This window comes from Temnothorax americanus, unplaced genomic scaffold (genome assembly GCF_048541705.1).
Source record: "Temnothorax americanus isolate GAGA-0224 unplaced genomic scaffold, ASM4854170v1 Scaffold13, whole genome shotgun sequence".
Lineage (NCBI taxonomy): Eukaryota > Metazoa > Arthropoda > Insecta > Hymenoptera > Formicidae > Temnothorax > Temnothorax americanus.
The window spans coordinates 337,505-353,732 of record NW_027509264.1 but is presented as its reverse complement, the minus strand read 5'-3'; the positions used below and the strand labels follow the sequence as shown (position 1 = coordinate 353,732).

At 39.6% G+C, this 16,228-nt stretch overlaps 2 protein-coding genes across 2 annotated transcripts in view; one reads left to right on the top strand and one right to left on the bottom strand.

Annotated features, from left to right (window-relative positions):
- Hwt (SH2 domain-containing adapter heavyweight) overlaps nt 1-16,228 on the bottom strand; it is a 209,156-nt gene that overhangs the window by 182,920 nt on the left and 10,008 nt on the right. The window lies entirely within an intron of this gene.
- Nucleotides 118-15,162, top strand: Ilp-2 (insulin-like peptide 2). Its single transcript, XM_077399995.1, is given in 4 exon segments — nt 118-1,075; nt 1,077-1,094; nt 8,474-8,723; nt 10,936-15,162. Coding segments are annotated over 4 exon segments (627 nt in total). The 5' UTR covers nt 118-931; the 3' UTR covers nt 11,151-15,162.

Sequence of the window (16,228 nt, the reverse complement as noted above, 5' to 3'; positions counted from 1 at the left end):
GACCGATTGCTTCCCTCACTCGTCGCCCTCCCTCCTTGATCCGTTTGCTTTCTTCGTCGCTATCCCCCGACCACACTTAAATAAGGGGCAGCAAGCACGGGAGAGAAAGAAAGAGAGAGAGAGAGAGTACGGAGCCACCTTACGCTAGTTCGACAGGGACCTTCTCTCGAGACGGAGTACCGAACCTCTTCGGGGGCAAGTCTTCGTGACAATTGCGATCAATCAGACTGGCATTGTCAGAAACGTGACCGCACATTATTACCAGTCGGAAGAGCCTGAGACGCTCGTCGGCGACCGAGCGGTCGAGACGTGTTTCGTCGATCTTCTCGTAGAGAGAAGCGTCGGATTTGCGCTCGCGATCATCATCGATTACCATCCGCCGACTTTCTCCATAAGCTAACGGAAGCTAACAACCTGACGAAACCGTTTGGCCCGAAGCACAGCAAGATCATTAACGAGGATCGAGTTAGGATCTCGAGGAGCGAACTCAAGGATCTCAAGCGAGCGACTATATATTGGAGACACCTTCGGGGAAAAAGAATCTCAAGGGGGACAAGCACACGGCTGTGATTCGCGAAACCTAAGTAACGAGCTAAGAATATTAACCGCTGTACTTCGCGCTAACGAACCTGAGAGAGGTTCTGGTGTCCTGAGGTGGAGAACCGAGGAGTCTAGGAGCTGCGAGTCGACCCCGCACGATCGCCACTTCACCTGGGATCAATCGCGGACGGGTTCCCTATACGATCGAAGAAACGATCGCGACTGCTTTCGAGACAGGTGAAGACGAACAAAGGAAAACTCGAGGTGCCCCGTGGTCGCCTGGCATCAATGCATCCCAGACAGTGGGAAGGGTTGATCGTGCCGGACAGTCAACATTGCCTCGAGACGGTGGCTCGATATCGTCTGCAAAGTATCTCATAATCGTTTCCCCATGAGAGACACCAATCTCACCATCGTCGTAGCGATCACGTCCCACCTGCTGTGCCCGCGGCAACGTTCGGCGGCAACATCCGAGAAAGAGTGCCAGACTGTGATACTACCCCGTGTGATAGAGAAATCGTCTTGTGATCCCACGTTTTACCTCAACGTACTCAGTAAGTCACATCCTATCCGACCCTCCTTGCCTTTAATATCGTTCCTATCGGCCTTGTGCCCTCCGCTGCATAGAAACTAATTATAATATGAGGAAGAATATATACTCTTCCGTGAGCTCAAAATAGATCCGTTCAACGTGCTCGCTCTCACGGTTCGAGCGGTATTTAATTTTCCGGTTGTGAGCACCGGATAAAACGCGGGAAGCGGCTTCATTCCCATTTTGGGCGTTTCCCGATAATTGACGATTTATTCGTATCTCGGACTGATTTGTAACTAACGTGCGATGATTAATGATGGTAAAAGAAAAAGAAAGTTTTTATCCGCACATAAAAGTTTTATTTTGCAACAAATTTCAGCAAATATCTGCCGCAACTATAGCATTAAACATGTATTTTGTATCATGTACTTTATTTTAATTCGATATCGACTTGACATTTATTTAAAAAAAAGTCAACTTTGTGACTCTCACAGCGTGATAGCTGAATAAGCGTAAAAGATATTTTAGCTTAATATAATTTGACCTATCGTTATCGTCCAAGATTCAGTTACAGTTTTATTTTAGATTATTGCTTTAAATCAGAACCGTCGCGAGAGAAAAAGAGAAAGAAAGAGAGAAAGAGAGAAAGAGAGAGAGAGAGAAAAAAAGAAAGAAAGAGCAAGAGATTCGATTATCTCGAATCTCGAATTATTCGAGGACAACGACTGACACTAATTCTAGTCACGCATGGCCGCCTCAAGTGCTATGCGAGTCCTCCTCAAATTGACGCATATGAGCGGAACACGCTTGGTGCTCGTGTACCGTGCAATTGTATTATTAGAGAGTGCATCTGCCTCTTAAAGTCTCATTTGTCCGAACCATTTCTTCAAATTATACGTTAACCCAATGACGCGGCCGATTAACGATCGCGCAAAAATTAATGAGCACCGTAGAATCGTTAAATTTGAACTAGTAGTAGTTTACAACTTCGATACGCGTTTAATCGCTTATCCTCTTCTCAATGTTGTCGATTCTTAATCGCAATTCATGCGTCGGGAATACGCACGGAAAATACGCGAGCCGGATTTTGTTTTTTACATTTTACACTACTCGTACTTCATGCCTCGCGGGGAAGTGCGCGCTCTCGTTACTCGAGATGCGTTCTGCTCAATTGCATAAGATTCCATATACGAAGGATGAAGTATAATTGATTGAATTACTTAGCAATGTCGGAACGATACTTTTATTTCGTAATTCGAGGCCGTCTTCGCTTCCGACAAAACGAATCGTTAAATTTGTCTTGAAAACTTAATTGTCCCCTCGAGACGTCTTTATGTATTTACCTATATACTTTGCGGCCGCGGCCGTTATCGGGCACAAATCGCGCCAGCCAGAGGTGCGATGTAGTACTCTCATTCGGGGTATCGCACACATGTTAGACAAACCCTGATGAGACTAAATTAAAACATTATCCCTAATGACTCACGCGACAGAACAATGCGCACAGAAAAAAAAGTGTCAAATCAACACTGATATACTTACACTATATACGCAAGAATATATAATCTTCTTATAGAAATTTCAACTTTTTATTTCAATTGTTTTTCTTTATTGAACTATATAAAACTTCGTTTAACTATATAAAATGACTTCATTCAAGCAAGTTTTCTTAGTTTAACGCAATATAATCTCATTTCAAGATTATACATTCTTGCGTATATACCATGTATACAAGTGTTGATTTGACACTTTTTTTGTCTGTGCAGAATTCTCCGTTCTTTCATTATCAAAATTTTTTCTCAAATTTTTATTTCAAGAAATCCGAGCAAGAGATAAACTTCCTACATGCTAAATAAACAAAATGAACAATGAAACAGTCATTGATGACCGGCGTTATAATATTCGATCTACTTACAAGATGCAACTGTTCGTATTTAGAAGCTAATTAAACGAGATAATAAATGTATGTACGTGTCAGGAATTAGATTTATTTACCGCATCGTCGAACATAAACATGTTCTTGTTTGGACTTTTGCAAAGTCAATCGAAATTCGAGCAGCTTCGTGACGATAGAACGGTGAAAATCCGCGCGCCAATTAATAAGCGAATTAGAGTCCCCGAGATCTTTAGGCCGTTTTCCTGTCACACCTGTCTTGTCCGTTCGCGAGAAAATGGAAAAGTTTTCTGGCTCTCTCGCGTACGCGATTGCGCTCTAATCGGAAAAGTCGATCACCCCTGGCCGGTTCGCGCTCGATCGAGCATAAGTGCGCTCCCTCGAGCGCGTATAAGTGCGGCCCGCTTAGTATCTTTCCGAGTGTTATATACACGTGTTTATTACTCGTGTCTGCCGGCGGTACTTCGCAGATAATACCAAGAGAAAAGACGAGGACAAAAATAGAAACGCCGCCGGTCTTGCCGGCAAGAGAGAGAGAGAGAGAGAGAGAGAGAGAGAGAGAGTAGGCGCGAGAGAAGGAACGAGAGCGAAAGAGAGAATGGCCCGTGGGAGGAGAAGGCGGCGAGAGAAAGGGAGGACGACGCTCCGGAACGAGTCCTCTTTTCAATTTACGGGACTTTTCGCTATCGTAAAATGCGTCTCTTCTCGAGAGAGACGCCGAGAGGATCTATGTAGTTCGGTACTGTTTACAACCGGCTGCAGGCGCCGGAGAGAGAAGCCAATGAACGGCATACGCGTACGTTATCGACACGGTAATTGTTGCTCGGTCTCATTTTAATGCGAATTTGAAGCAGAACGATACGGTAGTATCTTATGCAAAATACGAAGTAGCACGCATTCAAGGGAATCAATATACTCCTTTTACGAAGAAAAATTGTAATACCTTTAAACGCTCATGCGGAGGATACACGCTAACAGATCTCGAGAGTGCAAACAATTTTCTCGCTTTACATTCGTTTCGGTGAAAGAACCGGTTCTGAATTAGGCAAAATCTTCGTGAAAAAGTCCCTCGCGCAAAATACGACCGCGTTAGAGATTGTGGAACCGGACACTGGTGCACTGGGAACATTCCCGTATTCGGACGTTTCGATTTTCAGCGGTAAATCTCGCCGATACTTTTTTTTTTTTTTGTTTCATGCACGCGGCATGTCAGCGGCGTGCGATCGCTCTTATCATTTTCGCGGTGAGATACCGCGAGTCTATCGGCCGCCTGGTGCCTTCTATCTTTCGCACTCGCAAACACAATCACACTTATTTACCTCGTCCGGGTTCAATTTTTTGTCGGCCGGCAGAAACGCGATTTCTTTTCACGATGAACGAAGGGGAAAACGTTCTCCCCTTGGTTCTCGATATTTAAAAAAGTTGGAAGCTTTCGGGCAAACTGTCAATCTTATAATCTCGTTAATAGCGAAAAAATATTGAAGATGTTGAGTCTCTAATAACGATTAAAAACCAATCGATTTAAAAAGAGCGAAGCTATACTTTATTCCGATGAATGGTCTGATCGTTCTGTTGACTACATAGAAGGTGAAGCAATGCTCCTTAAGAATTACAAGTGTTGCACGCGTGTTTTCATATCATCGCGCTACTACTAATCGCGCGAAAAAGATAAATAGAGTTAGATAACTTCGACATGAACGCGCGCCGTTTCCTTCGGTTATTGCTTAGTGCTGAACGCTAATTCTTATTTACCACGATGCGCCGGAAATAGAAGTGGTGTCTGCCCTATATTCGCGTAACTTGTTTTCAAGAGGGCAAGTCAATGTGTGTCTGCGACGACGATGACTCTGGTACGCGTTTACCTAATGATATTGTATACGCTAATCGATCGTGAATAAGTTCTATCAACCTTGAAACATCAAAATATAGCGCCTTATATATTTGACGAAAATTTAGATTAAAACTCGCCGATTTTGAAGCCGACATATCATGTTGTAATTAAAAATAATATTGATGTGGAAATTAATTTCTATCAGAATTAATTAATTAATTATTCAGTGGCAAATAACAAAAAAGTCAATATGACGTTCGAATTACCAAGGGCCATTAAAATATTGTCACTCGCAAATTAAGTACAATGATCTGCTGCATCTGATTATGTGTATACAATAGCACGATTATAAAAATAAAAATGATTATATATAATAGTAAAAATTATTATAATGATAAAAAGTTATTTTGCGTCAAATTGCAAATGGTTGTCTTTGTAGGGTCCATTCGCAGGGTGAAAATATAATAAGTGGTAAACAAAAATTCAAATTTGTGAGGCTAATCCGTGGAAAGGTATAAAAACAAAAATTCTCAGATTAAAAAAATTAAGAATTTATTAATTACGATATTTATAAGTAGTAGTTGGTCGAGTAATGAGATTTTATTTGGGACCTATGGTTTGCTGAAAATACACAAATTTGGAAACGTCTACTGCGTCTACAGTTTACGTATTAAAGATTGCTGAAGATGATTATGTCAATTTTCTCGATGTTTTTATCATAGTTGTTAACCACAGAATTTTGTTTTTAATATAACAAACCCACCCTAACGGGAAAGTATCTGAATTTCCATTCTCACCATCCGTTATCCCACAAGAAAGGCATCATTTACGGTCTAATGGACCGTAAAATATTATTTTTATCACCCTCAGTTTCAAAAAAGGAATTTTGATGAAGCTATTAATTTATTGTTCAATAACGGTTATCCTCTCTCATATTTTTTATGATACGGACTAGACTGAAATGTCTTTTTTACAAGAAAGACAAGGAAACTCAGTATGGTGACAGCAATTCTGCACCTAATAAAGAAATTTTACAGTTTACAATTTCTTACATAGAAACCATCTCAGAAAATTTCTTGCCCATACCTAACTAGAAAACAATTTCAAAATTGCATTTTCAATTTCGAACACTTTAAACAAATACACTGGGAAAAATGGAAAAAGATCGAATATGTGTCGCATCGCGACGTGATGTACAAGATGATTGCAAAACCACATATGTGCAGAATAAACGAAACGTCAACTTAAAGCCAGAGTAACATATCGCCGATATTAAAAGGAGAAGTGAGTTGTCTCCCATCATCACCAATCACCATTTATTGTCATACCACGATTTCAAATGGGATAATATTCAAATTTTGAACAACGAATGAGCCTTTAATAAAAGATTAATTTCTGAGATGGTTTATAAAACAACAGCAGCACAGTCTAAATTATTCTAAATAAACGACACAGAATTGCTATCACAATCAGATACGTATCTTCTTGTCCTCGACTTATTATCCCTCACTTAACATTTACACTTTTCTATTCTTTTCCTGCTATATACACATTTCCACCCCCTTCCTCTTTTGTAAATTATCTTTTTGTTTCCATCTTTATTTCCTTACTTGATTCTACAATTACTTCCATTTAAAAAATTACATCCAATTGTAAAAATTAAACGTTAGTATTTTTATAATTGGGTTTTGCTGAATTTTTCGCCGGTATGTTTCGGACAATTTTTCACTCCTTTCAACCTCTATTTTTGTTTTATGTTTTTCCACGGATTAGCCTCACAAATTTGCATTTTAATTTAGCATTTACTACGTTTGCAACTTGCGGATGGACGGCATAATCCAACCTTTTGCATTTCAACGCGAGTCGCGAAGTAATTTTTTTGCATCATAATCGCATACTATTCTATACACATGACCAGACGCAGCAAGTCATTGCAATATCTAATTTATGAGCGGCAACACTTTAACGGCGTCCTAGTAATTCGAACGTTTTATCGACTCCTTGTTTACTTTGACACTGAGGGTGGCCTAATCAAGATCTAAACGCTTATTATGTTTTGATTAATTTCATTTCAGTCCTGACATTAAAACCTAGATTGACTCACAGCCCCTATTGTTTTATTTGATAATTATTTCTATACCACGATTAGTTGTCTTAAACACAATTGAATGTAAATACACAATTCAAAATTTTTGGGATATTATCGATGTAGGTTTAAGACAATTAATCGTGGTATATAAATAATTATCAATATTGTTTTGCGAAATTATACCATACTATACCATAATCGTGTATATACATTCACGTATCAAGGCCGCTGGCCTTATTTCCATTTTCGTTGATAACGCGGCTAATCGAATGCGACGTAGCCTGCAAAACAAGTCAACATTGTTCTAATCCAACCACAAACAGAACAGCGGTCGCCGCATGGAACTTCAAGGAGACACAGCAGAAACATCGGTGACCTATCCCAAGCAACCTAGGATAATACCCTAGAAGCCATATCTGGTATATGTGTGCGCATATGCACATGCACACATATATGTAGTATGTACATATGAAAAGTTTACCTCATTAACATACCGCCATGCGCAATTATCTTTTTGTTCACGGGGCAGCGTTATATCTCACGAATATAATTAAAAGTTACTTCAACGAGATGAATTCGGATGCTCTTGAAAATTACCTGAAGAGACGCGAAACGATCGTCGCGTTTCGCGTCGCCATGTATGATGCATCTAAAATAACGAATGGCGGGTGAAGGAGGGGAGGGAAGGACCTCTGTACCAGTCCGTTTGATCGCGGAGGAGATCGCAATTATGCTGGCGCAAACGTGTGAACAAAGGTCGCTCCTATATGGACAAAGCCGCGAGAAGCGGCTACTGTTTCTCTCGTTCTGTTCGGAGACTCCCGTCGCGGAGTACGCGTCCTCTCCTTCACCCTCTCCCCCTCCCCGCCCCTCTCTCTCTCGCTCTTTCTTTCTCTCGCCGTCGCGAGATTTATATTTAAGTGAAAGATATCTAAAAATAGAGGCACCCTGCGCGACCGCTGGAATGCCGCGCCGCCGGTCGCGGTGATATACGCGCGCATTCAATTAATCCCGATAAACGGAGGCAACACCGAGTCTCCCAAGGCGAGGTCTGTCGAACCACATGACGATTGTGTTTCTTACGCTCTAATGGTATCCGCCGTCTGGCACGAACGGCTAAAAAAATATGTGCGAACGGATATCAGCGTCGAATAAACTTTGTCCGAACGTTGGATACGCCGGTATAATGAGACATTATTTTAGTAAACAGTTTGCCCGGTCTGTCGTCCCAGATATAACTTCGTTTTTATTCATTTCGAAGGCTGCGCGACACCGATAAATGAGATCGCTGATCCGCAATTTCTGCCCACTTCTAATAAACACACGCCGCGCGTTTCCCTCTTTTTAACCCGCGCTCTCCTTTTTTCTAAAATCGTCTTTCTGAATTTCTTTAACGCGAATCTAATTACAATAAGTGTTAAGGCCAAAGTCGATCATTTTGGCGTACTTCTGTCCGCTTATAGAAATTCAGAGTTCATATTTTCGAAGGGACTTTGTGATTTAATTGCAGAGTTAAATAAGCGGATTAGTTGAAATAATGAATCAAATTTCCTGAACGTAATTAAACGAGGACGATATCATTTTCAGATGTCCGCGAATCGATTGAACGTGCTGGTGACCCTGATGCTCGCCGTCGCGCTTCTTGTGACGGAATCGGGAAACGCACAGAGGGAGAGGGATGGATATCCTCAATACGAATATCCTCAGAAACGAAACAACGTGAACAGCGTGAACATGCCGCAGAAATATTGCGGCAAGAAGCTCTCTAGTGCTCTACAGATAATCTGTGATGGCGTGTACAATTCCATGTTTAAGAAGAATGGTCACAGTGACCACGGTGAGTTTAAGCTAATCGATAGGGAAAACATTCCTATCGCTCGCATCAATACCAAATAATAGACAGATAGTGCTATTTATGGATCACTAATGAACGCAAAAAATTTCGCGTTTATTTATTTCTCTTTCTCTCCGCGTGATAACGTTAAGTAATTATGTTTCTAAATGTGTGGACACACAAGAGGTGCCATTCGTGTTTCATTCGTGATAGGATCGTAATCATAACTCAAAGTGACTGTTTAACTAACGGTTATTCATCGATCATTTAAACCTTAACAAAAGTCTTTCGTTGTAAATTTTCAAATTATAAATGTCTACATAAATAAAAAAAAAAATTGCTATACTATATAAATAATTTAAATTTACCCATAAAATAATTATGTTTGAATGAGTAAATATTTCTGTGTAATTAAGAATTTTTTAATTCATTTATCAACGCATCTTTGCTCTGTCATTAAAATTCGTAAAGAACGAAATAATTAATATTTTTAGAGAACATGGAAATATCCGTTAATAACATTTTCCTTTCGACTCCTTGATTTCGTGCAACGAGCGATCGTGAGCTTTACGTGAGGAAAATCACGGAATATGTCGATGACGCTCTTGCGCGTGCGTATGCAAGTATAATGATAACATTTAGGAAGTTAATAATAGGAAATTAAGGGATAATATATTAAGGAAGATTTCTCGATAACAGTCGCCTCGTAACAAAATTTGTCTTCGTAATACGGCGACACGGCCATTAATATTAATGCTGTTCGCATTCCTTCTCTCTCGATTAATGTCACCCGCGACGCGGCGGCGCGACTAGTATTTTTATCGTGGCGGGCGTGTTGATACTTATCCAGCATAAGTGCCAAATTACCGGCTATCCGTAGATTTGAATATCGCCGGATATTTAGAGAAAAATATCCTTTACGTTTGGCGTTTCGAACTGTCCGTAACTTGTAATATTAAACTCGCGGAACTAAGCGGGACTCGTTTGGAGGTATAAATGAGGCTTAATTTGCGCTGGACGTATAATTAAATGGCTCAATGTAAGAATGAGGTCAGCCCATAATACTGTTCACTTTAAATGCAACCTCATGTTTAAAGTGAATATTACAGACTGTGGCACTGCCACCAATTATAAGGGAATTTTTATCGGGTCGGACCTTTCAATTTTAAGCTCAAGCATGATATTTTATACGAAAAGCAATTAAGCACGCGATCAATCTGTGCCCGCAATTAACCCAAGTAATCGCCACTTTGTCGTCGATGAATAATGCATGTAAGCTCGCATTATGTATTTCCTGAGTGGGATCATAAACCGACGCACTTTCCATAATCATCGAATGACTTAAATACGCCGACAATCAGGGGCATTACATTTTTTTTCAACGGCGTCTTTATTCGCGGTCTTTTTCCCGCGAAAATAAGCGCAAAAATTTGAAACAAAAATTTACATAAATCTTGTTCGGACACGTAAAACGGTTTATCACTGCGCTTAATCGCTCAAATAGATCCGTATAATCTAATACCGGGATCTAGATGCCCTGTATATTAGATTTGTATACGATTTGTTGACGATTGTGGAAAAAGCAAATTCTTGTTACGTATCTGAAATAATATGACAAATGTAACACGTAAATAGGCTTTTCACTTTTCTTTTCTAAAACAAAAAGTCGCGTTTATATAATAAAATCGCGATTATTGTCAAGCGTGACATAAATAAAATTAGCATCGTTATTTCAGTTCGATCCTGTATACGAACATGTATTAGAATCAACTGCTTCGGCAATTACATTTATAATCTGTTTAAAACATTTAAAATTTTATTTTATCTAATAAACAATTAAACATCTTTTCCAATTTGATCACTAAGAAAGTTTTGAGATTTTTAAATAATATTCTACTTCCATTTTTTTTACAACGTGGGAAGAAACGAGTGTCGACTGCAAAGATAGCAGCTTCGACCACGTTTCAATCCAAAGTATGACTTAAAAAAAACCTCGCGGTACATCGAAAGCTTCTTCGAAAATTTCAAAATTTTTCTAGACTTCGTCATGCGCAAAATAAGAAGCACATAATGTACAGAATAAACGAGAATAAAGTGAGAGACTTGTTAAATTAAATTGGAATTTTTTTCCAAAAAATTTTAAATTTAATTTTTTTAACCTGAAATTTTTTGCTGAAGCTTATTACTGGTACGCCATTACAAGTCTGTTTTTTAGTTCCAGAGACTTCAGAGAGAGATATGCAAATGGCCGATTACCCGGTCGCCTATGAGTATGCCCCTATTCCATTCCTGCCACGAGCGAGGGCACAGGCGATGTTAGACGGACGTCTCGCCGGCAGACGCTATCGAAGACAGTCGCGGGGTATCCACGAGGAATGCTGCATCAACCCGTGCACGATAAACGAACTGTCTACCTACTGCGCCCTTTAAAGCGCGCGCGTTCGGCAACCGGTAACCCTTCGACTTCCGCTTTACTGCTCGATCACCATGCAAAACCGAATAATCCCATAGATACATATAGCCCCACGCGCGCATATACCCATACACACGTACATACACATTGAGGGACAAACATAAACATGCCGCATTACATACAGTACCTACACGTTGGAAAGCTCATCGGTAAACCGCATCATCGCTCACGCTGGAGACTGACTCGTGATAATTGTGTATACATTTACGTATCTGCGAAGAAAACTGAAACGTTTTAAAACATGGTCGTACGCGGGATTGTATCCTCTTCTCCTTGATTTATTTTTGTGGACACGGGGGCAGCGGAGGGAAACCCTAGATCGAGAGATTTTATTTTGGAAGATGACATCGTATCAGAAATTCTATTTCTTTGAAATTAATGACATTTGCTTGACAATGGGATAATTTTTGCGACTGAAAATGCTTGTGTGTGTGTGTGCTTTTGGCAACAGACTATATACAAAGACAGTCGGGAAAAGCACGTTTGTGTTTTAATATAATTTAATTATCTCTATAGCAAATGCCAAATATTTATTTCAAATTTAGAATTTGATTCTTCTTTCGCTTGCTCTGTTTCGTCTACAATTATGAAGTATTTAAGACAAAAGCACCTTTTCGTTTTGCAAATGTAATTTAGTGAAACGGAAATCAGTTTTATTAGACAAGCTATATTGGAGAACGTTTAAAAATTATTAATGATTTCTCCGAAAAACTCGAATTAAATAATTTATATCGCTTAAAATCGTATGCGACATTTATCACACTTTTTACGGTCGAAAGAAGCAGGTTCAGTGTACATATTTACGAATCGGCTTGTGCGAAAGTTAAATCGGGAAAAAAAGAGTCGACATTGAAAGAAAGAATGAAATTAATCGCGATCTATACGCACGTATCTAACGTATGATCACGCCGTAATTACGGCGGCGATCATCGTGCGACACGCGTGAAAAATGGAGAATGTGCATGTTGGCGATGTCACGCGACTTCATGCTTGCCTTGTCTGACGAAATCGATCTTGGATTAAATATATGAAACTATATTTTCTTTTTTCGTTTACTAATCAGGCAACATCATCACTTGTCGCGCGTAACTCGATTTTTCGATCTATATAAATTATACATTTGAGTATTCGCATACTTTTCTTATTTTGACTTCTTGATCTGCGAGAGTTTTTTTGGGGGGAGGGGGGGTGCCCACACTTTCGAGCACTCTGCGTACGCGTACATCGTTATCGAATGTCCCGCTCTCGATTTAGAAACGTCGGGAAATCTTTTCGCGCGATTGTCGAGGGGATACAGTCTCACTCGCATGGTGATTTTTGGCGACGAAGCACAGAAGGAACAGCTCGATAGTTTAGTTTCTTGTAACTGTAACTTTCTTTTTTTTTATGCTAAATTCGAGATTCGTTTAACGACCGGGAGGAAGAAACGCACGTTAAGTCGTTGTTGGGTGAACTGTGATGCCACCGTCTCGCCGTTGAACGAATGTCGAATTTAATAGGACACTACTGTAGAGAGAGAGCTTGCGTTATTTTTAATCTGCCAGAGGCTGTGACGATTTCAAGGGGCATCTACGACTGTACTGCATATGGTGATATTATTCTTATTCGTAGAACCTGTATTCCCAATGATTAACCTGCTTCGAGGAAAGGACCGGGGATAGCGCGCAAGACGAACGGGAAGTTAACGTTATTGCTGTATCACTTGTATCGGAATGCAAGATCAACTTCAACTTAATTTACGTCATAAATTGAATTGAATTTTGCAGAGGAATTTGACAATCTTAGACCTTGATTCATCAGTGCAAGAATAAAACAAATACAAAATTGTAATATTTATTAAATAAATGTTATTTGGAGCATTTTGTAAGACGTATCTAAAAAAGACCAATCGCGAATAGATTTGTTTCACTGTTACGTTGAATTCTTTCGTTCAATTCGATTGCCAGGTAGCGATTAGAGAATTATGGCATCTGCATACGACAAAGATGAGTTTACTTGGAAGCATAAAATTTGGTTCTAGGAAAACACATCTTCACGTTTGCATGACGATCGTGCAAATAAAACTTCGCAGCACCGAGAAGATCATGACTCCGCCCGCCGTCCTACCTCGAAAGGCATTTACGTTTTCGATAATACAAGCGTATGTAGTAAAGAATAATTTTAATGAGAGAGGGTGTGAGTACGTATACGGTGATAAATGAATACAAGCCGAAATATCTGATTTAATGGCGGCCAATCTTATTTAGTTCTGAACGCACGAAAGAAAAAAAAAAGAAGTAGACAAAATGAATAAGCGTACTGAATAAGAGTACACCAAATGTGGTGTACTCGCCACTGCGATTATTCACTCGAGAAGTTTTACATTAACGTATCGATTCGTTTCTATCGACAGTGTTGACTTTCCGTTACGTATTGAGTGATCTCTAAATCGCATGCCATTTACCTCGTCACGCATATATCTAGCGTAAGAGCACGTTTCATTCCTTAGTATATATATATATATATATATATATATATATATATATAACTGTTATGCTTTTTCGCTGAACTTGTTTTAGCGCTTATCTCGATTAACTGAATCTTCTTCCTCTGTCCGTATTGTAGATAGATTTACGAACTTATGAAGGAATAGCGGATAGCTAATCCGGAGTAATTTGATGAAGTCCATGCAGTCCACATCTCGTCGCGATTCGCGAGAGAAGTTCGGTAACGCGACAAATTCGAGAAAAAAAACGAGTACGCCGTTCGTCGAAGATTATGCATTACGAAAAATAATGCATAACTACGCGTTAATTTCTTATTATTTATGTAATTAATGTCTTTCACATGTTTTCACCTTGAAGATATAAAAAAGATATTCGGAATTGTCTTATCGTTTATCGCCGAATTATTCTTTAATCTCAACGGAAACTGTGAATATAATATAGCAATGTTATTTATATGTAAGTCAATCTTTTTCGAATTTGCAGCTCGCCGAATGTTCTCTATATCAGTCCCAATGTCCATCTCCTCGCTTATTCGTCGCCAGATCTCTCATTGAATAACGCGACTAGGTGATTATACTTAACCGCCAAGGTCGTAAGTTATTGATTAGATGCCAATTATCGTAATCGTTTATTATTGATCATCATCGAGATTATTATGTTCCATTTGCCGCGCTAGCGCCGTCATGATCATTTTTATCATTCCTCATCCCCGTCACCCCGTGTCATCGTGTCATATAACGAGATGTGATTTATGTATACATCGCTAACGTTGCTGCCGAGCTTGCTTGAGCGCATTTCGACCCGCGCTTCCCGCGTTCTACTTTCGCACTACTTTTCCCTCCTCTCCCGCCTTTTTCGTTTAGTTTCGGCAATCTCCCTCGCGCGATGACTATATAATATAGCGGGGACGAGTAAGGGCCGAGAGACGATGAAGTCAGCGAGAAATCCAATGTATAAACGACGAAGGATAAAAATCTCTGATAGCGCACGGTAAGGTAATCAACTATATCGACCAACCAATATCAGAAGATAGATATGTACGTGCAAAGAATCAAACGGACGTTAGTTATAGGCTTCGAGTCTACCTCGACGTCTATATGGAGAGGGATATTCGGATAGCGTGATTGATGCGAAACGAGATAGGCGAAGTATAAACGAATATCCGTTTCCGATATTCCCCGTATTGTCTGTCCATAGACTGTTTATACGATTTTATCGTGTCTCAGCCCTGGCGCGTCGATCGGTCCTTCAGTGCGGAGAGAGAAAAAGAGAGAGAGAAAGAGAGAAAGAAAGAGAGAGAGAGAGAGAGGCGCGATAGCCCTTTTGCTGCGGCTATCGAACGCGAGACAACTCTCAGACGCTCCAGCGAGAGGAGCGACGATATATATATACTACTACTTCGTAGAGCACAGGTGATGTGATTTGTATATTGAGATGTACTTCAACTTAAACGGTAAATAATGAAAATCGTTCCCAAGAGCAATCTGTTCTCTATTCCACCCACCCACACCTCGTTTCAATTTCCGTAGCATTCGGGAGAGTGCGAGACGACGATTAATCTCAATGATCTCAATTCTACTTGGCGTTACACTTTTATACGCACGGAATGTGCACGTCCTATTAATAATATCACTATTAATTTCCTCTGACAGATGATTCACACGATTACTTGCTTAATGTTATTAATGGTGCGTATACATATGTATTGATCGCACACGTCTAACGCAGCCTTCGTGCCGACTGATATAACGCACTTTCTTTTTTTTTTCTTTTTTTTTTTTTTTAACGAGGACTTTACATCAAAACGCGAACGTCCGCAAACATTAATCTTTCGGTTTATCTCGAGAATATAAAGAGTGCCGTTACGATTACATCTGATTAGAAACTTTATAAAGCGCAAGAAAATCGATAATTATTGTTAACTACATAAGATTCCGTTTGCGTGATCCATAATTCGATAAGCGTGTCTTCAAATAAAGAATGATTAATAAAAATTAGATTGACTTGAAATCAATCTATCTTTTTCGCGTTTGTCTGCTGCTTGGAGGTCGGATCAGATAATTTCCGCGGTTAGAAGGTTAAAGAAGCAAGATAGCGTTGCGATAGATAAATTGTGTGAAATATTAAATATAACTTGCGTGAGACAAAATGGTACGTGTGTCTATTTCTCTAGTTATATTCAATGTTGCCAATCAATCACTCAGTATCGCAATCAGATACTGAAGAAAATTTCGCTCCTTTCTTTGTCGTATCCCATTGTCGTCTCGACAGATATTCACCCGGTTTTCACACACAAACGGTTTCAAAGAATATACTCCATTAATCAATTTCATAGAATAGATGGTATCTTGTGAGTTTTGTCTCTGAGAAAATATTTTAAGCATATATAAAGCTCTTATAGCATAGTGTTTCATAATTGCGCGCATTTCAATCTACAAATTTTGTTAAGATTTGACCGTTTTGAAAAAAATCTGGATGCACGATTTCGTAACGAATATAATAATCCTATACAGAGAACATACCGATTTGCCAAATTTCTCTGCTCGTCA